At 41.1% G+C, this 25,824-nt stretch overlaps 1 protein-coding gene and 1 pseudogene across 1 annotated transcript; both read left to right on the top strand.

The window, feature by feature from the left end:
* The first annotated feature begins 1,585 nt into the window (after nucleotides 1-1,585).
* On the top strand, nucleotides 1,586-11,983 carry LOC137008688 (alpha-2-macroglobulin-like protein 1). The gene is made up of 34 exons (XM_067370381.1): nucleotides 1,586-1,734; nucleotides 2,032-2,215; nucleotides 2,283-2,439; nucleotides 3,227-3,279; nucleotides 3,410-3,430; nucleotides 3,531-3,696; nucleotides 3,773-3,857; nucleotides 3,930-4,044; nucleotides 4,121-4,241; nucleotides 4,326-4,435; nucleotides 4,526-4,690; nucleotides 4,764-4,991; nucleotides 5,069-5,281; nucleotides 5,354-5,503; nucleotides 7,322-7,447; nucleotides 7,516-7,609; nucleotides 7,754-7,889; nucleotides 7,993-8,218; nucleotides 8,320-8,443; nucleotides 8,509-8,630; nucleotides 8,704-8,755; nucleotides 8,841-8,924; nucleotides 9,014-9,190; nucleotides 9,618-9,693; nucleotides 9,779-9,935; nucleotides 10,012-10,086; nucleotides 10,166-10,328; nucleotides 10,597-10,781; nucleotides 10,868-11,089; nucleotides 11,164-11,285; nucleotides 11,387-11,468; nucleotides 11,553-11,636; nucleotides 11,723-11,828; nucleotides 11,912-11,983. Exons 1-34 carry the CDS (start codon nucleotides 1,652-1,654, stop codon nucleotides 11,950-11,952), a joined length of 4,305 nt encoding a protein of 1,434 aa, XP_067226482.1. The 5' UTR covers nucleotides 1,586-1,651; the 3' UTR covers nucleotides 11,953-11,983.
* A 4,079-nt stretch (nucleotides 11,984-16,062) lies between these two features.
* On the top strand, nucleotides 16,063-24,891 carry LOC137003527 (alpha-2-macroglobulin-like; annotated as a pseudogene).
* Nucleotides 24,892-25,824: the final 933 nt, after the last annotated feature.

Genomic DNA, 25,824 nt, shown 5'->3' with positions numbered 1-25,824 from the left:
ATTTGCATAACGCTTTTCACGATACATATCGTTTCAAAGCAGCTATACAGATAATGCATGTCAACATTACAATTTAGAGAATGAAGTTAGCTAATAATGTAATAATTTAGGCAATTAATTTACAATCACTGTTAGCAGTTTAATTGAAGGTAGAAGCAATGAGCTCCTGGAAATAATCAATTACATATTAATTAAATAATGCCTCATCATTTGCATATTTAAACATAACATTTTTTAACTAAGTAACTATTTTTAACCTATTCACCTGCAGTGTCTCGAATTAATACATGCATACGTGAGCTGGATGATAACAACTTTGTTCTCTGGAGTTGCTTTATAGCTGGATTAAAACTCATTTTGTAATTAACTTTTTTGAACTGAATCGATCTTTGAACACTGAACTGAATTGATCTGAATAATGACACTGCTGTATTTTTAGAGCTGTATTTTCTGCTTCTTACAGCAGAATTGAATTCTGTTAGCATCATTGACTATTTTCCTGTTTATCACTGTAAATATGCTTTGAAACAATCTGTATGAAGAGCTATAGAAATAAAGCTGACTTAACTTCATTTCGTTGTGCCATTGCTTTGTGCTTAGCGATGTTTTGAAACTGACTTTGTTAGTTGTTACCCTCATACACACTGCCTGCAACAACTGAAATAAGCCTATATAACAATTTATGTATACAGGTTTATTTCATATCCTGATATGCAAAAGTTTGTGTTTCATATAAGGCTGCATTTACTTGATCAAATATACTGTCAAAAAACAGTAGTGAAATATCACTACAATTTAAGAGTTTTTGTTTCAATACATTTTAAAATGTTGCCTTTCCATGTGACGACAAAACTTCTGTCACACGATCCTTTAGAAATCATTTTAATATGCTGATTTTCTGCTCAAGAAAAAAATGCCGATTATTATTAACTGAAAATGGTTGTCCTGCTTAATGAATGTGGAAACCGTGATATGTATGTTTGACAGGCTGTTATTATAAGTGTCTTTTTGACCATGCATCCTTTGCTGAATAAAAGCTTTTCCAGTTGTGGCCTAGACTATTTTCACGTTATTCCAACATTATAAACTGCAGAGAAAATGTAAATATTTTCAGTTTAGGCACAAGTTCACGCGAAGCTATGAAATAATCCATTAAACGTTCTGAGATACGAGCGTGAGCAGTCTGAGAAACTCATGAAATAATTCATGTATGCTCCGACCACGGAAACGAAAATTTAAGACACTGAAAATCTGGTTTCAAACTGCGTTGAAGCAGTCTTTTTACCAAGATTTTTGGATACACTGGAGTTTTAAGGAGAAAGTTACTCAGTAGCGTTGGTTGAATTTGCACATGGCTACTAAAAACATTACAAACTTGGTTTTCACCACAGAGGTCTTAACACTCTTAAGTGTCGGGGAATGAATCTCATTCATTTAATTGATTGGCCACCACCTGGAATTAATTTTGTCCGCCCTCATTGCCTGAGGATAAAGTGCTAAATCAACCTGTTCCGATGATTAAGATCGTTTTTATATATCGCTGCCATTGGGGCAGATGATTGAGAGAAACTGTAGAGCAGTAAACGGTAGTGTCTGTGGGGTTTCTGAAAGAGACAATTGATTCGCGTTTAGTGTTGGATGATCGCTATTCATGGCTGTGGGGGAGATTTGTGTTTGGAAAGGGCTCATTTTAGCTCTTTTTCTCTTTGCAGTTGACGGACAGCCATCAGGACCGTAAGTAGCATTAATGTTAAATAGGATTTGAAGTGAACAGAAGCGTCATGCGTGCACTTTAGTTTTCCCAATTAGTCAAAAGGCCAGAAACCCATTTAATGCCATATGGTCACATACTTTCATTCCAATAGTCGAATACAAACCTGCTCAACGCTCACTGTTTGTGACCTTTTAACAAAATGTAAGGATAGAAATATTTAAAAATTGTTGGCGACGTGCACAATTACATGTGACTTTAAAATTGAGTGACTCTTACATGTTAAGCAGACATTAGTTTCTGTAATCCTGTTTCCTCAGGTTCTTCATGGTGACATTCCCTGCAGTGATTGAGTCTGGATCTGAAGCCAAATTATGCATTTCTCTTCTGAAACCCCAAGAGAGTCTTACACTGACGGTTTCTCTGCTTGATGACAAAAACAGGACAACTAAACTTGTGCAGCAGGTTTCTTCAACGCCATTTCACCGCAGCTTTAGTTTCCAGGTCTGTCGTTTAGACTCATGTGGCTGTTTTATTCTTTGTCTGGTTTGTTAAATAAGTTTCTCCACAGGCTCCTCGAGTAGATGGTGAGTTGGTGCAGAAGATGAAGGTTGAAGTTCAAGGGAGGGTCTTCAGAGTGACCGAAGAGAGGAAAGTCATGTTTAGACGTTACTTGCCTTTGACCTTCATCCAAACCGACAAACCCATCTACAATCCAGGACAAATGGGTGAGTTGTGAATGACCCTAGGTTGAATATTAGGTGTATCACATCTGTTACCCTACAACAGGGGTGTCCAAACCTGCTCCAGGAGAGCTACCATCCTGCAGACTTGAGCTCCAACCCCATTCAAACTCTCCTGAAGCAGCTAATCAAGGTGTTCAGGGTTGCTTGATTACAGACCGGTGTGTGTGTTGGAACTGAAGTCTGCAGGACAGTAAGGCTGTGTCCGAAAACTGGAAAATACGGTCTTTGGAGGACACATTTCAAGGTAAGAAGGCATAAAGGTACGTCCAAATTCACTGTTGGCTTCTCTTCCTGTTTCCTGAGATGCCTTCATCTGATCAACTTTAGAAGGCAGCATAGATGTATCCTTCGCTGCCTTTGTCCCACAATCCTGTGCTTTCCATTCTGTCAGTTGAGCTAGAAAATTAAAGATTGCGTTTGAAAGTTGTGTTTGCTGGCCAGTTTGGGTAAATGTACATATTTGACCAACATTTTCCTCTTTTGATGTCACTTCTAGCGATAAATGACTACTGTAGTAATGTTTAGTTTTCACCAATGCTCACGCAATATTGCTGTAGATCATTAAACTCTTATGCTGCCTCAGAAGTCTGAGGTGCCTTCATGCACAAACGCTGCCTTACAAGTCATTGCTTGATAAGGCAGCAAGTCCGCTACCTAGGTGTCTGGGTGCAGCCTAGCTCTCTAGGAACCGGGTTGGACACTCCTGCTCTACAAGTTCTGATGTCTTGAAAAGTGCATTATGCAATGAATGTGTTAATTGCCTTTGCAGTGAATTTCAGAGTTGTCACCATGGATGCCAAATTTGTGCCTCTTGATCAGATGGTAAGGCCTCACATGACTAAATTACAAACTTAATGTGGATTCACTTTCCAAACTTGTTTCACTTTTTTTTTTTTTTTTTTTTTTCTTCTGTTCTTTAAAAAGCCTAATATTCCTGTCTTGTGTCTTGCAGTACAATCTGGTCGTGGTGGAGGTGAGAATTTGCCCTGGTGCAAGTCTTCTAACTTGAGCAGAAACAGCTTTTTGTAGTTTTGTGTTTGTAGTATTTCTCTGAGCTTTAATTGTTTTAAAAGGACAATAATAATAACCGGATTGGTCAATGGACAAACGTTTCTTCAACGAGGTGGATTTTGCAGCTTTCTCATGAGTTAAACCCAGAGGCTCAGATAGGGATGTACACACTAAGTGCTTTTATTGGTGACCGAATGATCTCCCAGGTTTTTGAGGTGAAAAAATATGGTAAGTAGTGCATAAAATGTGCACATACAATAACGGAACCAAGGTCTTAATCTGAAGTGTGGTGTTTCTGGTTTAGTTTTGCCCAAGTTTGACGTGGCCGTAAACACACCACAGACGTACAGCGTTGCAGATGTGGGACTGAAAGTTGATGCTTGTGCCAAGTGAGTGAGGCTCTTATTTTCTTGTCTTGTTGTTGGTCTGTTCCTGATTTTGTTCCTTGTGAACTTGTCCAGATACACTTATGGCCAACCTGTACCTGGTCAAGCATTGGTGGAAGTGTGCCGTGATCCATTTCCATATGTTGAGGTTCCAGACATAACCCGCCAGTGCCTGCGTAAAACCATGAAGGTCTGTGACTGTTGCCTTGTGGGGGGTTTTCCTCCTGCTTGTGCTTGACTTAAATGTGACTTTGTTCTGCTACCAGATGAATGCCACAGGCTGTGCCTCCCTTACCATTGATACAGCAGAGTTTTTCAACACCAAATTTGAAAATAATATGCAAGACTCTTTTCTTGTAAATGTGAATGTCACTGAGGAGGGAACAGGTGAGCTATTGGCTGATCTGAATCAACAGCATGTTTGGAGGAAGTTGACGTGCTCATTCGGTGCATATGTTTCTTTTACCTCAGATGTAGTAATGTCAAAATCTGCAACAGTGTCCATTACATTTGAAGTTGGCAAGGTCACATTTTTGGACCTCCTGGATTATTTTGAACCTGGATCAGCAATTAATGGAAAGGCAAGTAAAAGTTTGTCCCTTGTCTCAGAAGCCTTCTCGTTGGCTGTTTCTTAACCCTTTTTTTTTTTTTTTTTTTTTTTTTCCCAACAGATAACGGTGTCTCGTTTTGATGGGACTCCAATTGTGAACAAAGCTGTGTATCTCCTCGACGGTAACAGCAACAAACTGCTGCTGAATCTGACCACAAACCAGAACGGACTGGTCACATTCTCTCTCAACACTGTTAATCTTCCTAAAGCGGATCTGAATCTGGTGGTACGATTCACTTTTATATTTTGTGACATGAAGACTTCTCGTACTCTCACTGATTCCATTCATTGTTCCCCAGGCAAGTGTGACTCCAGAGGTGGTTTATAGTTACAAATCGCCATACTTCACTACAGATATGAGGGTTGTTCAGCTTCTCCAACCTGCTTCTCCCAGCAACCCATCATTTAGTGAACTGACTATAGTGACGCTTGAGCAACCACTCAAATGTGGTGCTACTTTTCCAGTGACCGTGAAATATTCTTTTGTTGGAGAGTCTGGTGGCTACAGTGCTGACATTGTCTATATGGTGAGTAAACATTTATCTATTTTTTTTTTAAATGTGATTGTCCAGCACCTTCAACTGTTTGTCTTGTCTTCTGTCAGGTCTTGTCCAGAGGCGTGATCGTCCTCCATGGATTTCAGACAGTCACAGCAAGGGCTTCTAATAAAGTCACGAGCGGCTCCGTGTCATTCCAGCTGTCTGTTGGTGTTGCTATGGCTCCAGAGGTGCAGATTCTGGTCTACTGTGTTCTGCCCAGTGAGAATGTAGTTGTTGGTAGTGCTTCATTTGACACAGAAGCATGTTTCCAAAACAAGGTATGATGTGCACTATCTTTTGGCTTCAAGTGGGGAATGGTGTCCTACAGCATGTGGTGCTCCTTGTTCCAGGTGTCTGTGCAGTTCACTCCAGCTACAGCTGTTCCTGCTGAGAGAAACGTTTTGACGGTCTCTGCTCAAGCAGGATCTCGGTGTGGCCTCAGTGTTGTAGATCAGAGTGTCTGGATCTTGGAGTCAGGAAGACGTTTGAGTGCTGAAATGGTATTCATGTGCCTTTTTATAAAAAGGGGTTTCTTGAGTATCCTTAAAGGGGTCATGAACCGCATTGGTTTGTTTCCGGGGGTGCACTTATGTTAGTACACTTTTTACATCCCAAATTGTCAATTTATACAGTACATAAAAGGCATTTTGCCTACCTGATTTTAGCCCTCTGGTTCGAATGCTCTTTAAGGGGCATGTCTGCTGAGTTTATTGTAAACACCCACTGCTGTGATTGGCTAAACATCTTTGCATATGAAATGACTTTATTACTCTTAGCGCGTTATTACTATTACAGCTTTAAGGTTAACTAAATGTGAAATGCTTTATATGCATTATATTTAGATGGCGGCATGAAAGATTGCAGAGATGAACAGTCGCAATGACGAGATCACTGCTTTCATGCACTCAACATGTGATCGGCTATACAATTTCTGTATACTACCAAATGCTTTCATCTTCACTAACAGTGCAAATGCAATATAACTAAGATTCATTGAATGGTATGTGGAAAATACTTGAGGTTTACCACAGACTTCTCCCACCACCTACAACACGAACATTAGCCCTATTCAGACGGGATTAGTTTTACATGGGGAGGTGGGGTAAAGTAATTATTACCAGAGCTTCTCTGTGTTTGTTGTTTTTGTTTAAGCATGGAAGCACTTGAAGAAACATTCATTTGTGTTGTATGTGGTGGGACTAGTCTGTTGCAAACCTCGTATTTTCTACATACCATCCAGAGCAAAAAGCACTTGTCAGAGGCACAAAACTAACTTTATCTTTAGCGAAGTGCCTATTATCATCACAATCATTAAGTAATTTGACCGGACTTAACTATAATATAAAATGTTTATATATTTTGTGTTTGCGCACATGGAATCAAAAAGCGACATACCCACATGACGACAGGGAGCTGACGGAGGTGTGTAAATCGAGTTACCCCTCCCACTTCTGCTAGTTTTACTGAGATGTCTTGTCCTGTGTGAATTGGCCAATTAATATCACAGACGTGCTGAGGTAAAATTGCATTACTCCACCTCCCCATGTAAAACTAATCCTGTCCGATTAGGGCTATTGTCTGTAATTACTGGGATGGCACATTTAGACGGGACTAATCACTGAGAAGCTCTGGTAATTACTTTACCCCCACCTCCCCATGTAAAACTTATCCTGTCTGAATACGGCTTTAGGCTACCTATTCTATTGCATGTCATGTGTGAATCGGTGGGCGGGATTAAACAGGCAGGGATGAAGTAGGCATTGATCTTCTGCAGAGGCAGTGCTTGCTGCCCTTTGACCTCATAGATCCCCACTTTGTAAATCCTGTCATTTGCTGGATCTGGTGTCAATTAGAGCTTTTATTGGACTAACAAGTAATATATATATATATATATATAATTTTTCAAAACTTGCAGGATATTCTTAAAATGACGACATCTTATGTCAAAAGCTCAAGGAAAATTTGATTTCTCGGTTCATCACCCCTTTTAAAAGGATCAATGAAGACGAACAGTCCATTTTTATACGAGTGAAGAAATTACTTTTTTTTTTTTTTTTTTTTTGTTTGGGCTCAAAGCATCTGCCAAATTCATAAATCAAATGTTAGACCCAGAATTCATTGTAATGTGAGCCATTTTAGGAGCCCAGATTGACCTGAAAATGAGGTATCCGCTAGTTAAGTTACTATGTCTTAAGGTTTTACCTAAGAGACTTCATTGTTTCATTTTACTTCCTGCAGCATGTCAAATCTGTTGCATTTTTAACTAGCATGCCACTTTTTTTTTTTTTTTTTTTAAATCTCACTCCCCATGTTTTTAGGTGTTCAACATGCTTCCAGTGCGATCACTATCAAATTATCCATATGAAGTTGATGATGAACAGGAGTGTCTGAATGTTCGACCCCGTCGAGCGGTTTCTGTAGACCATGCCTACGACACTTTCAAGGTAAAAAACCGTTCATTATCCTGTTAAACACAACTTCATTTTCAAATGTCTTTGTCTTGTTCTGACAGAGCATGGGGTTGAAGGTCTCATCAAACTTGCCTATCAGAGTACCTCAGTGTCTGATGTACAGAGGCCAGAATTATTATCGCAACTTCCGTGATGGTATGTCTGTTCTTGCTCTAGAAATTGCCAGATGAATGGTCTGGTTTATGCAGGAGTATTTGACTCCTACAGACCTGATTAATAATAGACATGAGAACTGCCAGACATCAGAGACGTGACTAGAGTTGCAAATAACTCTTTCAGTGATGTTTTTCCGTCCTGAAGCCATGGCAATGGCTGCTGGTCCAGTAAAAAAAAGTGGTGGCGACACTTCCTCTTTTGACGTGACTGTCAGGACTTACTTTCCAGAAACTTGGATCTGGCAGCTTTCTGAAGTGGGGTTAGTAATGCACCTTTTTTTTCCCATTTTATTTTTATTTTAAAGCTACTTGCCCACAGTGTTTACTTATCATTCCCTCTTATTTCTCTATTCTGCCCTTCAGAGCTACTGGATCCACACAAGTTCCCCTCACGGTTCCTGACACAATCACCACATGGGAGACGGAGGTGTTCTGTCTGTCTTCCAAAGGTCTTGGTCTGGCTCCTCCTGCTATGCTAACGGTCTTCCAGCCCTTCTTCCTGGAGCTCTCCCTGCCATACTCCATCATCCGTGGAGAGTCTTTTGAGCTGAAGGCCACGGTCTTCAACTATCTGTCCAAGTGCATCATGGTCTGTCATGGTTTATTTTCCTCTTATACAGCGGATGTGTATAGAATGCTGTAGAAGATGTCTTTGTCATGTCTTTGCTCCATGTGCTGTTTCATTGGCAGGTTAAAGTAACTCCAGCTTCATCTGCAGCCTTCACTCTTGGAGCATTTAATGAGCCGTATTCATCCTGTCTCTGTGCTAATGGAAGAAAGACCTTTAAATGGGTTTTTACTGCTTCTGTTCTTGGTCAGTTTTGTACGGTCTCCCTCTTAAATTGAGTGTGTGGTGTTACTCACTTCCTGTCACTGCAGGAGCTGTCAATGTGACGGTCAATGCTTCAGCTGAACCGTCCCAGACTCGATGTGGCACTGAAGCTGTGACCGTGCCGACAAGAGGACGCGTTGATGTAGTCACTCGAAGTCTACTTGTCCTGGTGAGTGTTAACCAGCCTTTTGGTGTCTGATCATGGAGCTCATGCTGTAACTGTGGTGTTATTGCTTTTATAGCCTGAAGGAGTTGAGAGGACAAACACCCAGAGCTGGTTATTGTGTCCAAAGGGTTTGTCTGCAATCAATGATTCCCAAACACATTCTCCCTGTACAGCCAAACATTACCCTAATGCTCACTTCTGTTCAATCTGCAGGAAACGTTCTTTCTGAAGATGTGACTCTGACATTTCCAACAAATGTGGTTCAGGGATCAGCCAGATGCTCTGTTTCAGTCCTTGGTAAAGCATTTAATTTAGTAGAATCTGACATGTGGTGTTTACCAGAATAACTTGTTTCTGATGTGGGTTTTATGTTTGACCTTTCATAGGAGACATAATGGGTCGTGCGCTGAAGAATCTGGATGGGTTATTAAAGATGCCATCTGGCTGTGGAGAACAGAATATGATTATTCTTGCTCCCAATATTTACATCTTGCTGTACCTGGAAGTCACGGGGCAACTCACCTCAGCCATCCGAGAGACCGCCATAGGCTACCTTCAGAGCGGTATGGATTTGAGTATTGGCGAGACTAAGTTTCATGGACTTTCAGTCCTGTGCTTTCATTGGAGTTTGCCATAATTCAGGTTTCATTAGACAGTAAGACAATTGTCCAAATGAATATTTGAAGACCCTTGTTTAGGCCAAGACATTTTCTGGTGGTACTTTAAAAGCAAGCAATATCATTACAGCAAAAGTGTATGAAATATCAAGTGTCTCCCACCCCCATTTCTAACTGACATGTTTTTGTGCTTTGAGTCAAGGGCATAGAAACTTATAATTTAAACTGCACAACTCTATAGGTGTAGAAATCACACCTATTCCTCTTTCCAGGTTTTCCAGAACCTTATAGTGATTCAAGGGACCATGATTACCATGTTATCCATCACTGCTTGTACATCCTGATGAATTTCCATGTCTCTTGCCCTGAACAGGATACCAAGGACAGCTGAACTACAGGCACAGTGATGGATCTTTCAGCACATTTGGTTATGATGCATCTAATACATGGTGAGTTTCACACTGTACATTCTAGTGTTTATCCTTTTGTGTCACCAGTGGTCTAAGCTCAGTTTAACAAAACTTCCATAACCAGGTTGACTGCCTTTGTCCTGAGGTCTTTTGGTCTAGCGAAGCGCTTTGTCTTCATTGATCCGAATGTCCTTCAGAGTGCGAAGGACTGGATAATAAGCCAGCAGGGTTCAAATGGCTGTTTCATACAACAGGGAACTTTGTACCACAATGATATGAAGGTACGTGTGTTATCAAATGGACTGTAACCCGTAGACTCAGACTGTTTTTAATGTCTTCAATCCTTTTTGTTTTAAGGGTGGAGTTGGGGATAATGTGACCATGACCGCCTACATTGTTGCATCTTTGCTCGAACTAGATGTCCCCGTCACGGTAAAAATATCTCCAGTAGTTGAGTTGCTTGCGGATGACCTTCCTGTTGTGGCTTTTGTCTTATCTGACTTATTTTTAGGATCCTGTCATCACCAATGCTCTGTCATGCTTGAGGCCTGTCGTTGGGAACCTGAGAAACACTTACGCCACTGCTCTGCTGGCCTACACCTTTAGTCTTGCTGGAGAGACCAGCACTCGATCACAGCTTCTAACCTCCTTAAACAACCTTGCCATTTCTGAAAGTGAGGCTCTTCTAATGCAGTCTTGACTCATTTGATCACTTTTAGACATGCGTTTTTCAAATGCAAAACACCGTAGCAGTTTCCACACTTCATTAAGCAGCACAAGCATTATCAACTGATGTAAGGTTTCTTGATTCCTCCTTTTTTTTTTTTTTTCTTTTGTGCATTGGCCCAAGCTCCATTGTGAAGAGATTGGTACACCCTTAAGTTTTACACTTGAGTGGGTTTATACTTTGCATCAACTTTCTCCCAACCGTCTCATCTTTAGGCACAAAGCTGCATTGGTCTCAGACTTCATCTGGTGATACTCTGGCGGTGGAGATCAGCTCTTATGTGCTGTTAGCGGTTCTCACTGAACAGCCTCTCACGACCGCAACTCTGGGCTATGCTAACCGCATTGTCAACTGGCTCGTGACCCAGCAGAATCCCTATGGAGGCTTTTCCTCCACCCAGGTACCTCTAATGGCCAAACATGAGCTCAATCATTTTAGAGGATTTTTTTTTTTTTTTTTTTTTTTAAATCTGGTGCCTGTTTTTAGGACACTGTGGTGGCTCTTCATGCTCTGTCTGTGTATGCTGCTAAAGTGTTCAGCGTGGAGGGCTCCAGCACTGTTACTGTACAGTCCTCAGTGGCAGGAGGAGAGTCTTATAGCTTCACCGTGAATCGGGACAACAGGCTGCTGTATCAGGAGAGGCCGCTGAAGAATGTTCCTGGCAAATATAATGTTAAAGCATCAGGTTCCACTTGTGTGTCTGTGCAGGTCTGTATCTTCACCCCCCCCCCCCTATTTCTGTTTGTGCACATCAAAATCTTACTGTGCTTCTCGTACTATAGGTTGCGTGTTTCTACAACATTCCGACACCCGTTAAAGTTGCCAGGACACTGAGCGTCGAGGCAAAAGTGAAGGCAGACTGCCGACCGCTTGGAGCCAATCTCATGTTGAACTTCACAGTGAAGTAAGAAGATTTGACTTGTGTCCTGAAACCAACTCTTATAATTCTTACAAAGGGCAATTGCTTTCTTGATCCTCTTGACTGAACTTCCTATTCATCTTCAGATACAATGGAGCCAAAGCAGCAACTAACATGGTTCTAGTGGATGTTAAACTCCTGTCAGGCTTCACGGCTGATACATCACTGGTTCGTAAGATTTGGAAAGTCCTAAGATGCTTGAAGCTCCTTCAGTTGTAATTGTGCATGTGTGAATGATGGTCTTTCCCTCAGCTTGGATCTCCACCCCAGTCGTTTGCCCCGCTGGTGGAGCGGGTCGATTCTGAAGATGATCGTGTCCTAGTGTATCTGAAAGAGGTGAGACCGTATACTGGATGTATTCAGGAGCTGCTATCTTGAGTGCTAGTGTATGTGCTGCTGTTCATCTCTTCTGTCTCTCTCAGGTTCCCAAAGGCGTCCCCATGACTTACACTCTGCAGCTGAATCAGGTTCTTGCAGTGAAAAATCTCAAGCCAGCGGTCATCAACGTTTATGACTACTATCAGACAAGTAAGCTTTCATCCTAATCATTCTTTTCTCTGGCTGATTTCGCTGTTGAACATGATCCAGCTCACTTCCTGTTCCTCTTTCAGGTGATGCGTTTGAGACCACCTACACATCTCCCTGTACATGATTGTGCTATAGGACATGATTCAATAAATTCCTTTTAATGCAATCAGTTTGCCTCTTGTTGATGTCTGACAAGTGTTGCAGGTCTTTAACATTGTAAGAACTGTGGACGAACCAGACAAATGAATCATTTAGATGATTCTTTCAAAACATAATTCTAATTCAGAATTGAGGTTCCGGCTCCGAACCGTCTGCAGATAAAGCCAGGCTGATTACTTTTACGACACATGCTTCCTGATAGCAGAAGCGACATACCAAAGGGTCACCCAAAAAGACAGACAATCCAGACCCTTTTGTTTCCTTACTTCACAGGAGAGCCAAAGAGACTGTTGAACAAATCTGCTTCAAAATTGTTCCAACAATTTTAACGGACTTATCAAACATCTTTTAACTACATACATTTTGCATTGTGTCCACAAGTACTACCTGTAAACAGTTAGGCTTTAGAAACACTCACAATTCATGTAAATGTGTTAACTCTTGACGGAATGACTGAAAGTATGCCTTATTTGGACTTAATTTGATTCTTTCCCCCTTTCCTATATCCTGACTTGAATGAAATCTGTTTAAAATGTATTGTATCCCATTTAACAGCAATTATGTTAAAATGGCAATCTGCTAAAGCAGAGACAGACCGGGATGTGACACTTATGTTTTATTGGGGGCAGAGGAAGGCCCTCTTGAAACAGGACAATGTCTGATTGGCCAAGACTCCTCAGAGGTGTGACAAACAACTAAGTTTAAATGATCATATTGCAAGATAGCGAATGGAGAGAAGTTGGTTAGTAAACGAACTGGAGTTGGTGGTAAGAGAAACCATGACCAGAGTACCAAGAACAATGGAGTAACAAGAACAGACCAGCCGCCCATTCAAGCCATCCAACCTTCACTCACTTTTCTTTTCTTTTCTTAATTTTCCTTTACCGCTGAAAGTCTCGTGTCCTACGTTTCGCCGCAAAGTTCAACCAACGACTTTTGCCGCTTCAACTCCAGCGACAAAGAGACTTCCTTCATTGTTCCACACGGACCTGATCTGGACAAATCATCGACTTGGGAAACCCCTCTCTGCACGACGAGGGAAATTCACCTTTAAGTCAACGCAAGCAAGTACCTCCAGACCAAAACTGAACTGGTGCATAAATGAATGATTCATGGTTCGTTCTGGTCCTTGAAATGCATTGATAGGAATTCGGTTAATCAGGTCTGTCTGTCTGTCTGTCTGTCTGTCTGTCTGTCTGTCTGTCTGTCTGTCTGTCTGTCTGTCTGTCTGTCTGTCTGTCTGTCTGTCTGTCTGTCTGTCTGTCTGTCTGTCTGTCTGTCTGTCTGTCTGTCTGTCTGTCTGTCTGTCTGTCTGTCTGTCTGTCTGTCTGTCTGTCTGTCTGTCTGTCTGTCTGTCTGTCTGTCTGTCTGTCTGTCTGTCTGTCTGTCTGTCTGTCTGTCTGTCTGTCTGTCTGTCTGTCGGTCTGTCTGTCTGTCTGTCTGTCTGTCTGTCTGTCTGTCTGTCTGTCTGTCTGTCTGTCTGTCTGTCTGTCTGTCTGTCTGTCTGGCTGTCTGTCTGTCTGTCTGTCTGTCTGTCTGTCTGTCTGTCTGTCTGTCTGTCTGTCTGTCTGTCTGTCTGTCTGTCTGTCTGTCTGTCTGTCTGTCTGTCTGTCTGTCTGTCTGTCTGTCTGTCTGTCTGTCTGTCTGTCTGTCTGTCTGTCTGTCTGTCTGTCTGTCTGTCTGTCTGTCTGTCTGTCTGTCTGTCTTTCTTTCTTTCTTTCTGTCTGTCTGTCTTTCTGTCTGTCTGTCTGTCTGTCTGTCTGTCTGTCTGTCTGTCTGTCTGTCTGTCTGTCTGTCTGTCTGTCTGTCTGTCTGTCTGTCTGTCTGTCTGTCTGTCTGTCTGTCTGTCTGTCTGTCTGTCTGTCTGTCTGTCTGTCTGTCTGTCTGTCTGTCTGTCTGTCTGTCTGTCTGTCTGTCTGTCTGTCTGTCTGTCTGTCTGTCTGTCTGTCTGTCTGTCTGTCTGTCTGTCTGTCTGTCTGTCTGTCTGTCTGTCTGTCTGTCTGTCTGTCTGTCTGTCTGTCTGTCTGTCTGTCTGTCTGTCTGTCTGCTTTATGATTTAATGTCTTAAACTGTGATCAAGTTACCGTGCTCTAATCAGTGTTTTCACGATTGTTGGATATTTATATCCATTACAAGAGCTTATTACGGCTCGAGCAAATGAACGCTGGACGAATCAGTTGCTCGGTCGTAATCTAAACAACTCTTTATAATTCCCTAAATATTTCATTTGAGCTAATTTTACTTCCTAGGGTGTTTTCCCTACAACATCAGTAACTACACTTCCAAAAAGTCGTACTTTAAGTTAAATTACCATTTCCTGTGCAACTGACTTTAGGGGGAAAAAAGTTAATGGACAATTGTGGGAGCCTTCAACTTTCATTGGCTTTAATGTGCAAATGTTTTAATATGCTAATTTAATTTATAAAAAAATAACCATGCATTTAGAGGATTAGTCCACTTAAATGATTTTCCTGATAACTTGCTCACCCCCATATCATCCAAGATGTTCATGTCTGTCTTCAGTTGAAAATTAAGGTTTTTAAACATTCCAGGATTATTCTCCTTTTAGAGTGGACTTCAATGGCTTCCAAATGGTTGAAGGTCAAAATTGGTTTCAGTGCAGCTTTAAACGATGCCAGATGAGGAATATGGGTCTTATCTAGTGAAACGGTCGGTCAGTTTAACGGTCGGTCAGTTTAACGGTCGGTCACAGGAAGCATGTGCAAGGCAATTTGTTTAAAAAGCATACTTTTTTTTTTTTTTTCTTAAAAAAAGTTTCTCTAGATAAGACCCTTATTCCTCATCTGGTATGGTTTTAAAGCCCTTTGGGTGTCATTCCTACATGGAGCTCCTTTAAACTTTTTCTAACCAGGGTGCTGTAATTTGATAGGATTTTTTGTTTAACTTGTGGGTTAAACAATATATTAACTAGATTATATATAATAGATTACAATATCTACATAGTGTTTCCTGAGATCAAGTCTACATAAAAGTTGTAGTACTGAATGTTAATGAACATTACCAGAATAAATAAAGGCACATTTAATGACTAGCTAAATCATTCTAAGACTGTGCTCAACACACAGCGACTGTTTCCTGCGACTGAAGCGGATTTAAATACTTGCACACAGGATTTGAACACCAACTGTAATCACGGACTGAACTCGACTAGCTCTGACTGGACTCTTTTGAGCGCGATCAGTCACAAGTATCAATTTACATTCATAATCAGCCTTAAAATCGTTAAGTGTGTCCTCGGCTTAAGACTGTGTAACTGGCAATATTTCAAAGCATGGATGCAGCTTCTCTGGCTAAATAGTCACCAAACAGGAAGTCAATGCAGAAGCATTAGAGGGAGCAGTCAGTCAGTATTCAGGAGATGGCTCCCTCTGCTGGTGTGGCATTACAGAACCCCCTCTAGGAGCATCTCCTGACGCTCTCCGAGGCTGTCCCCTAGATCGTGGTGCTGGTTCAGATTGTTCGTTCTGAATTTCCTCCATGGACAATTTGGAGGATTGTGGAACTGTAACAATCTCCACAGGACTCATCTGAGCTGGAAGACACTAGCTTGATGACGACTTTTTTTTTTTTTTTTTTTTAGAGGAACCATATTATGTGTCTTTTCCAATTGATAACTCACTGGAGCCCTTTGTTCAGAGTGAAAGGGTAAAGAGAATTCTTGTTCATATCTATGAAAGTCATTCTTCCCGATGGATGGCTGGAAAATGCTGTTGATGAAGGGGGAGTTTTGAGGGATGTTTTACAGAGTTTTGGAATGACTTTTATGAGCAATGTACTTTGGGAAATAGCTTTAAGGTCCCTTATCTATGACATGACTTTGGTCCGCAACAGTGGGAAATCATTGCATTTGGTTGGCAAAAAGAGCAGTACCTGCCTGTAAAAATAGCACCTGTAATGCTGGAACAGGCAGCCCATGGATGTGTTTCAACAAGTCTTGTGGACAGCTTTCTCAAATATGTTACAGAATCAGACAGATCCTAGAATCGCAGCTGCCTATGATGAACTACAACCGGCATCAAGAAAGGTCATGAAATCAATAGCCTACCCTGCTATGATGAATGTACAACAAAAACTCACTGGCAGGTATCGAAGTACGTTTCTTAGAGAAGCAGATAAACAACACCTGTCCCTCATCCTTTGGTTTTGTACCGGGTCAGATTTTTTCCTGGGACAGAACATCACCATTAGCTTCACACAGTTGGAAGGCTTTCAGAGACGACCCATTGCACACACTTGTGGCTGTTACCTGGAGCTGCCTGTGAGTTATGATAATTACCCATAGTTTCGGCATGAAATGAACAAAGTGTTAACAACATAAGGATAATGGATATAGTCTAGTACACTTATAGTAACTTACTATTAGGAGGGTTAAGCTTCAACAACATAATTGAGGTCACAGTAGGCTTTTTCTTTTCTTTTTTTTTTTTTTTTTTTAAGATATGTTGTACATGTTCATATTTCCAAAGTTCCTGTTAATATTCTCTGAGGCACAAGGTTTCAAAGGGCCAGTTACAACTTTAAAATAAGTTTACACTATAATCTGTCATGTAAGCTATGTTCGTTGATACATTTTTTGATGCACTTTATTATACAACACTTTCCTTTTTGTTTTTCTAGTATTCTCATCATCACTGTTCTGTCATGACTATAACACGTATTATACAATTTATTTTATATCCATTTTTTTGTTCTGAAATTTTGGGACAGTTGAACCATTCCCTGTTTAAAATATAACCTGTTTTTCTTCATTACTGACCCTTAGAATTCAAATGTGAAATGTTGGGTCTGCAGCAATACATTTTTTTTTTTTTTTTTTTTTTTTTTTTAGTTACGAGGCTCTTTTATATGCCTAAAATTCCTGTTTTTGTGTCTTGCAGTACAATCTAGTGGTGGTGGAGATGAGAATTTGCTCTAATGCAAGTCTTTTGAATAGAGCCAAAGCAGCTATTTGTACTTTTGCTTTTTGTTTGCAGTATTTCTCTGAGCTGTTAATTGTTTTAATCGGACAATAAAAATAACCAGATTGGTCAGTTGACAAACGTTTCCTCAACGGGGTGGATATTGCAGCTCTCTCACGAGTTGAATCCAGAGGCTCAGATAGGGATGTACACATTGAGAGCTCTTATTGATGACCGAGAGATCTCCCATGTTTTTGAGGTGACAAAATATAAGTTGAACTCATTTCCTTTCTGGTTTAGTTTTGCCCAAGTTTGACGTTACTGTAAACACGTCACAGACATAGTGTTGCAGATGTGGGACTGAAAGTTGAGGCTTGTGCCAAGTGAGTGAGGCTTTTATTTTCTTGTCTTCTGTGTAGTCTATTCTTGATCTTGTGATGTTTCCCAGATACACTTGGCCAACCTGTACCTGGTCAAGCACTGGTCGAAGTGTGCCGTGATTCATTTCCACCAACCATGACCCACCAGTGCCTGCATAAAACCTCAACGGTCTGTGACTGCTGCCTTACAGCTTACTTTTTTTTTTACTTCCTTCTGCTTTTGCTTGACCTAAATGTGACTCTCTGTGATCTGCTAACAGATGAATGCCATGGGATGTGCCTCCCTTACTGTCGATACATCAGTGTTTTTCAACACCAAATTTGAGAATAGTCTTCAAGATTTGTTTGTTGTTACTGTGAACGTCACTGAGGAGGGAACCGGTGAGCTATTGGCTAAGAAGTTGTTTTGGCGCATTTGTTTTTTTACCCCAGATGTAGTAATGTCAAAATCTGCAACCGTGTACATTACATTTGAAGTCGGCAAGGTCACATTTGTTGACCTCCCGGGTTATTTTGAACCTGGATCAGCGATTAATGGAAAGGCAAGTAAAAGTTCATCCCTTGTCTCAGAAGCCTTCTCATTGACTCCCTAACCGTGATCTTTCCCAACAGATAAGAGTGTCTCGTTTCGATAGGACTCCAGTTGCGAACAAAGTTGTCTATCTCCTGGATGGTAACCGCAACAAACCGCTGCTAAATCTGACCACAAAAACCATAACGGACTGGCCACATTCTCCATCAACACTGCTAATCTTCCTAAAGCTGCTCTGAATCTGGTGGTACAATTTGCTCTTTAGTTTGTGACAAGATACTTCTCTCACTGTCTCTTGCAAGAAACCCATTGCATTAATTTGTTTCCCAGGCAAGTGTGACTCCAGAGGTGGTTTAGTTACAAATTGCTGTACTTCACTACAGATAAAAGGGTTGTTCAGCTTCTCCAACCTGATTCTCCCAACAACCCATCACTCAGTGAACTGACTATAGTGACACTTGAGCAACCACTCAAATGTGGTGCTACTTTTCCAGTGACCGTGAAATATTCTTTTGTTTGAGAGTCTGGTGACTACAGTGCTGACATTGTCTATATGGTGAGTGGATATCAGTTTTTGTAGTTACTTTTAGTAACCGCTGGTCTGTTTGCACCTTTATGCACCCATTTGACTTGTCTTCTGTCAGGTCTTTCCAGAAGTGTGATCGTCCTCCATGGATTTCAGACAGTCACAGCAAGGGCTTCTAACAAAGTCACGAGTGGCTCAGTGTCGTTCCAGCTGTCTGTTGGTGTTGACATGGCTCCAGCGGTGCAGATTCTGGTCTACTGCGTTCTGCCCAGTGAGAATGTAGTTGTTGGTAGTGCATATTTTGACACTGAAAAGTGTTTCCAAAACAAGGTATGATGTGCACTCTTTTGGCTTCAAGTGGGGAATGGTGACGTGTCCTACAGCATGTGTTGGTCCTTGTTCCAGGTGTCCAGCTACAGCTGTTCCTGCTGAGAGAAACGTTTTGTTGTCTCTGCTCAAGCAGGATCTCTGTGTGGCCTCAGTGCTGTAGATCAGAGTGTCTGGATACTGGAGCCAGGAAGACGTCTGAGTCCTAAAATGGTATCAATTTGCAGTTAATTTTAAATTATTTTTGGACTTTAATCTTTACACTCCTATGGCCAACTTTCTCCACTTTAAAAAAATAAATAAATAAATAAATAACTTTTACAATAAGGTTTCATTTGGTTACCATTAGTTAACATGAACAAATGAACAATACTTCTGTATGTTAACACTGGTTAATGCACTGTGCACTAACATTTCTTTATTAACATTCACAAAGGTTTTTGCTGTTCATGTTAATGCATTTAACAAATTGGATCTTGTTGTAAAGTGATCCCAAAAATATATTTCCCAACAACAAAAGCCTAAATAATGCAAACAAGTCATTGGACAACATTACTCGGCTAAATATAAGGAAACAAAATATGTTCTATTGATGATGAAATGGCCTCGACAAAGGCTGATTTATACTTCTGCGATTGTACACCGTAGCTACGATCTGCATGCACCGACGCGGACAACAACGCAGAAGTGTAAATGCAAGCACGCATAGCCTACGGCACAGAGGCTCTGACGTAGTTCTGATGCAGAAGTATAAATCGGCCTTTAGGATACCATTTTAATCGCGCCACGTTGTTGATAAAAATAGAGAACAACATATGTGCTAGTTAATAACGCATCAATGTTTTTGAGAATTGTAAGAATGTAATGTTACAGTAATGTTAAACATCTTTTAATATTTTCATATAACATCATTGTGGTTTGAGCTGCACGCACTGAGAATGAACACCTGTAGCGCTTAACCTGTAGGTTAATCATCTCAGCGGTCACTTAAGCATGGCAACTAAACCCAGAGAATTTATAACTTTATTATAGTGTATACAATTATGTATACAACAGTCCTAATCATAACTTTGTTTTGCATTGCTGTTTGAGTGTGCGCTAAAGCTGAATTAGCACCGGGAAACTGAAGAGCTTTTCTAGCAGGTTATTTAACTCAATGAAACGCGTCCTAAATTATATTAATCTGCTATTTATATTACTTAAACTTAATATACTTAATATACTTATGATTATCTGTACAAAATGACATGAATGCACAAGTGAACTTGACTGTGCTGGTCAGGATTTGCTCATGTTCTGGATGCGCTCCCCACAACATGCTAAAATGCACAAACCCAGAGAATTCAGTTTTATTACAATAGTGTTCTCATTAAATGTTATGACAATCAGCAATGCACATTAATGACTTGGGACTAAGCGCCACACGCTAAAGCTAAAGATGATCATGGTACAATGCTTTACTGCATCATTAACTAACTCAACCAAGTGTTTCCTATTTTAATCCTATTTTCCTATTTTAATATTAATCACAAAATAAATTATTACAACTTACAATGGCACATAGCTGCAAATGCACAAGCGAACTTGTGTTGGTCATGTGTAACTCCTTGGACACTATCTTTCCACAACAGCATGCTGAAACGGAAGGACAAAATTCGCAACATTCTTTTACAGTCGTGTTTTCGTTCTCATGTAGCCGATATGACAATTTTTTGCTGCACTTAGCCATCAAGCAATTCAGCTGAGACACTTCAGATGTGCACCATTCGCCATAGTGTTGAAGGAAATGGGCCTTATACACTGTCTATCGCCTTGAAATATATTGGATCGATTTCACCTTAAATGGCCATTTATCTGTCAATGTCCGATATTTTATGCATCCCTAACTTATATAATGGATCTGTAGAGAAGGTCATGTCTCTGCTCTGTTTCATTGGCAGGTTAAAGTAACTCCAGCTCCATCCATGGCCTTCAGTCTTGGAGCATCTAATGAGCCGTATTCATCCTGTCTCTGTGCTAATGGGAGAAAGACCTTCAAATGGGTTCCCACAGCTTCTGTTCTTGGTCAGGTTTGGATTGTCTCCCTAAATTTGAAGTGTTAGGTTTTGCTCACTTCCTGTCTGTCACTGCAGGACCTGTCAATGTGACTGTCAATGCTTCAGCTGAACCGTCCCAGACTCTGTGGCACTGAAGCCGTGACCGTGCCAACAAGAGGACGTGTTGATGTAGTCACTCGAAGTCTACTTGTCCTGGTGAGTGTTAACCAGCCTCCTGGAGTTTGATCATGGAGCTCATGCTCTAACTGATGTGGTGTTTTACTGCCTTTTAGCCTGAAGGAGTTGAGAGGACAAACGCCCAGAGTTGGTTACTGTGTCCAAAGGGTTTGTTTGCAATCAATGATTCCCAAACATTCTTCCTGTACAGCCAGACATTAACATAAGTTAACTAGCCTAAGAAAAAGAGGTTATTAACAGGATGGCGGACAACAGTGTGAGTAAAATAGATGCCCGAACCATGTTAAAGTCTTGATGCACTTTTATTCCATTGATGTGACAAATTAGACATCCTTGACATTCTTCATCGAGCGCTTAGATATCTACATGGGAGCATTTGAAAGTATATATTAGGGAACAGCTGATAGACGCCTGCTTTCGAACGCCTGTGTATATCTGTGTAAGTGCTCTGTGAAGAACGTCTAAGGGTCTGTTTTCACCGGGTCATTTCATGCATTTTCTCTGATCGGATAGCTATCCGATCGTGAAAAGACCAGGTCTAAATGCCCTCCGAAACACATTTGAGATTTAAATCTGATCGCTCAAACTACTTCAGGGGATTGTCTGAGACGCATTCCAGTCAAAATTGTCTATGCATCAGTCTAAATGCATCTGGTTGTTGAAACTACATATGTAAATTTTACTTCTGAGAGAATTTTACTTGTGAGAGTCAGATATGACAGCGCTACTGCATCACGCATCGCCGCAGATCTCTTCAGCAAGCTGACGTGCAAACTGCCGTTAATTTCAAAATCAAATGAAAGTGAAAGTAAGACGCATAACAGACAATTATCGTCATTAAAAGTTATGAGACCTTACCAGTGCGGTTGCCGCTCTCTCCTATTGCGTTCTTTGATTTTGAAATTAACTGATGGTCAAAAAAATGCACCTCATATTTCTTGCTTTCGGTGAGGTGAACTCTATTAAATCTACATATATCGCAGGAGCTGAAGATCGGATTTATCCGTTAACTTGCACTTAACCTTTTCACTTGCATTTTGTTTTCATATTAAGACCAATATCGTGATGTATCATTATAGGATTGTCTAGCAATGCAAACAAATGCAGGACAAACGCTGCGGGAGGAGAAGCGCGCAATCGATTATCACAGAATCGCTGACTCGCGATATTGACGTGAGCCATTTATCGTTATCGTATCGTATCATGGATACCCTCCAATTCCCACCCCTACCTAGTGCTCAATGCTGATTCTGTTCAATCTGCAGGAAACGTTCTTTCTGAAGACGTGACTGACATTTCCAACAAATGTGGTTCAGGGATCAGCCAGATGCTCTGTTTCAGTCCATGGTAAAACACTTAATTGAGAAGAAACTGACATGTGATGTTTGATGGAACTCTTTCTGATGTGGGTTTTATGATTGACCTCTTATAGGGGACATAATGGGTCGTGTGCTGAAGAATCAGGATAAGTTATTACAGATGCCTTATGGCTGTGGAGAACAGAATATGATTGTTCTTGCTCCTAATATTTACATCTTGCTGTACCTGGAAGTCACTGGTCAACTCACCACAGCCATCCAAGAGACCGCCATAGGCTACCTTCAGAGTGGTATGAATAACCAAATCCAGTTTAACACTGAAGTCTGAGGTAACGCCGGCAATACCACCAAAGATTTTTGGAGCTTGTGGCGACTACAGAGACCATGTTTTTTACAGTGTGTTCAGGGGACAGGAAGCTAGCGGATAGTGAGTTGATGTTTGCTGTATGTTATTCGTTATACGTTAAACGTTATTCCTTCAAAAATACAAACATGTACATGTTTCTCACATATTATTGTAGCCTAGTTTGTGCTGAATACAGTGTAATGACACTTGTTCCATTAATATGTTTATGAACAACTGAAAAAAGCACAAATGTCAGGGCATGTCAACTTCTCCAGGGCCCCAAAAATCCTCAGACCCCAGAGGGTTAAATATGTAGAAGACTAAATTCCAAGGAGTTTAGTCCTGTTCTTCCTATTGGAGTGCCTCAGATGCTCCCTTCCTGACCAATTTACATGTGTACAATTGAACTACAGGCACGAAGATGGTTCATTCAGCACATTTGGTTATGATGAATCAAATACATGGTGAGTCTGAGACGGTTCTACTGTTGTGTAATCTGTCATGACACCAGCAGTGTGTAAGTTTCAGTTTGTCAACAACTCCATGGCCAGGTTGACTGCCTTTGTCCTGAGGACTTTTGCTCTAGCCAGGCAATTTATCTTCAGAGATCCACATGTCCTGCAGAGTGCAAAGGATTGGTTGATCAGCAAGCAGGGTTCAGATGGTTGTTTCATTCAGCAGGGAACTCTGCACCACTATGACATGAAGGTGCATTTCTTGCCTTAAAATACCCTCTAACCAATAGGCTTGGTGCAGAGTTCCTGTAAATCAATTGTGTTGGTGTGTTTTTAGGGTGGCGTTGGGGACAGTGTGACCATGACCGCCTATGTTGTTGTATCACTGTTTGAACTAGGCATCCCTATCACGGTAAAATATCTCCCAGTAGTTGTATGAGCACCTTGTGGATAACCTTTCTGTTCAGGCCTTCATCACATCAACACCTCCTGTGCCTTCCAAATGGCCCTTGTAGCAAGAGCAAGGGGGTTGAAACGGCAAAGCAAAAGTATTCATTTTAAAATATATCTTTGGATATTTTTTATCTTACAGCATCAACTTTCTCCCCACCGTCTCATCTTTAGGCACAAAGCTGCATTGGTCTCAGACGACATCTGGTGATACTCTGGCGGTAGAGATCAGCTCTTATGTGCTGCTAGCGGTTCTCACTGAACAGCCTCTCTCAGCGGCTAATCTGGGCTATGCTAACCGCATTGTCAACTGGCTCGTGACCCAGCAGAATCCCTAGGCCTCCACCCAGGTACCTCTGACCACCAAACAGGAGTTCAGTCACTCTTACAAGTCAAATTTTTAATCTGGTGCTGGTTTTTAGGACACTGTGGTGGCTCTTCATGCCCTGTCTGTGTATGCTGCTAAAGTGTTCAGCTTGGACGGCTCCAGCACTGTTACTGTACAGTCCTCGGTGGCAGGAGGAGAGTCTTATAGCTTCACTGTGAATCGGGACAACAGGCTGCTGTTTCAGGAGATGCCGCTGAAGAACGTTCCTGGCAAATATAGTGTTAAAGTGTCAGGATCTTCCTGTGTTTCTGTGCAGGTCTGTATCTTCACCCTCTCCATTTCTGTCTCTGTGCACTTCCTAATTATCGTTTGCTCTGAACTCGTACTGTAGGTTGCATGTTTCTACAAAAATCCCAACACCCGTTAAAGTCACCAGGACGCTGAGTGTCGAAGCAAAGGTGAAGGCAGACTGCCAACCACTGGGAGTCAATCTCATCTTGAGCTTCACTGTGATGTAAGAATAGTTTTGGCTTTGTCCTGAAACAAGCTTGTGTTTGACTCCTACCAAAGGAAGCTGTTCTTGATCCTGTTGACTAAACCCCTTTATTCCTTTTATCACATTCAGATACAATGGTGCAAAAGCAAGCACTAACATGGTTATTGTGGACATTAAACTTCTGTCTGGCTTTACGGAAGATACGTCACTGGTTCGTATGTTTAAGATTTGGAAAGTCTTAAGATTCTTGAAGCTCCTTCAGTTGTAATTGTGCATGTAAATGATGGTCTTTCCTCTCAGCTGGGATCTTCACCCCAAACATTTGCCCTGTTAGTGGAGGGGGTTGATGCTGGAGATGATGGTGTCCTAGTGTATCTGAAAGAGGTGAGACTGTGTATACTGGATGTATTCAGGAGCTGCCATCTTCAGTGCTGCGCATGTGCTGCTGTTCATCTTTTCTGTCTCTCAGGTCCCCAAAGGTGTCCCCATGACTTACTCTTTGAAGCTGAATCAGGTTCTTGCAGTGAAAAATCTCAAGCCAGCGGTCATCAATGTTTATGACTACTATCACACAAGTACGCTTTCATCTTAATCATGTTTTGCTCTGGCTAAGTTCACTGAACATGGTCCAGCTCATTTCCTGTTCCTCCTTCAGGTGATTAGTTTGAGACGACATACATTCTCATGTCCATGATTTGAGTACTGGCTACAGGATGCATGACTTGAATAAAACAGATTTTATACAATCAGTCTTATACAAACAGTTGTTTTTGTACTTTTTTTTAAGTCAGGAAGTTGTAGGGTTCATGTTTCTATTGCTCATGTGCCTTCATGTCATTATAAAATGTAGTTGACTCAGGCAGTGGCTGTTATAAACTGGTCTGAGCTTTAACTTTTTGAAAAACCTTTTTGATTTGCAACGAGAACGAGGGACAGATAAAAGTAACTGATCATAAGAGCTTAATGACCTAACAGCTGTGTATGGCTTAAAGGGCTAGTTCACCCAAAAATGAAAATTCTGTCATTTATTACTCACCCTCGTGCCGTTCCACACCCGTAAGACCTTCGTTAATCTTTGGAACACAAATTAAGATATTTTAGTTGAAATCCGATGGCTCAGTGAGGCCTTCATAGGGAGCAATGACATTTCCTCTCTCAAGATCCATAAAGGTACTAAAAACATATTTAAATCGGTTCATGTAGTACAGTGGTTCAAAATTCATATTATAAAGCGAATATTTTTGGAGCACTTATTTAGTGATGGCTGATTTTAAAACACTGCTTCAGGAAGCATCGGATCATAAATGAATCAGTGTATTGAATCTGCTGTTTGGAGCGCCAAAGTCACGTGATTTCAACCGTTGGCAGTTTGACACGCGATCTGAATCATGATTCGATACACTGATTCATTTGTGCTCCGAATCTTCCTGAAGCAGTGTTTTGAAGTCGGCCATCACTAAATAAGTCGCTATTTTTTTTTTTTTTTTTTGACACACCAAAAATATTCTCGATGCTTTATAATATT

Source organism: Chanodichthys erythropterus, chromosome 3 (genome assembly GCF_024489055.1).
Source record: "Chanodichthys erythropterus isolate Z2021 chromosome 3, ASM2448905v1, whole genome shotgun sequence".
Lineage (NCBI taxonomy): Eukaryota > Metazoa > Chordata > Actinopteri > Cypriniformes > Xenocyprididae > Chanodichthys > Chanodichthys erythropterus.
Note: the sequence above shows the minus strand (reverse complement) of the source record. Positions and strands in the feature narration are given on the sequence as shown.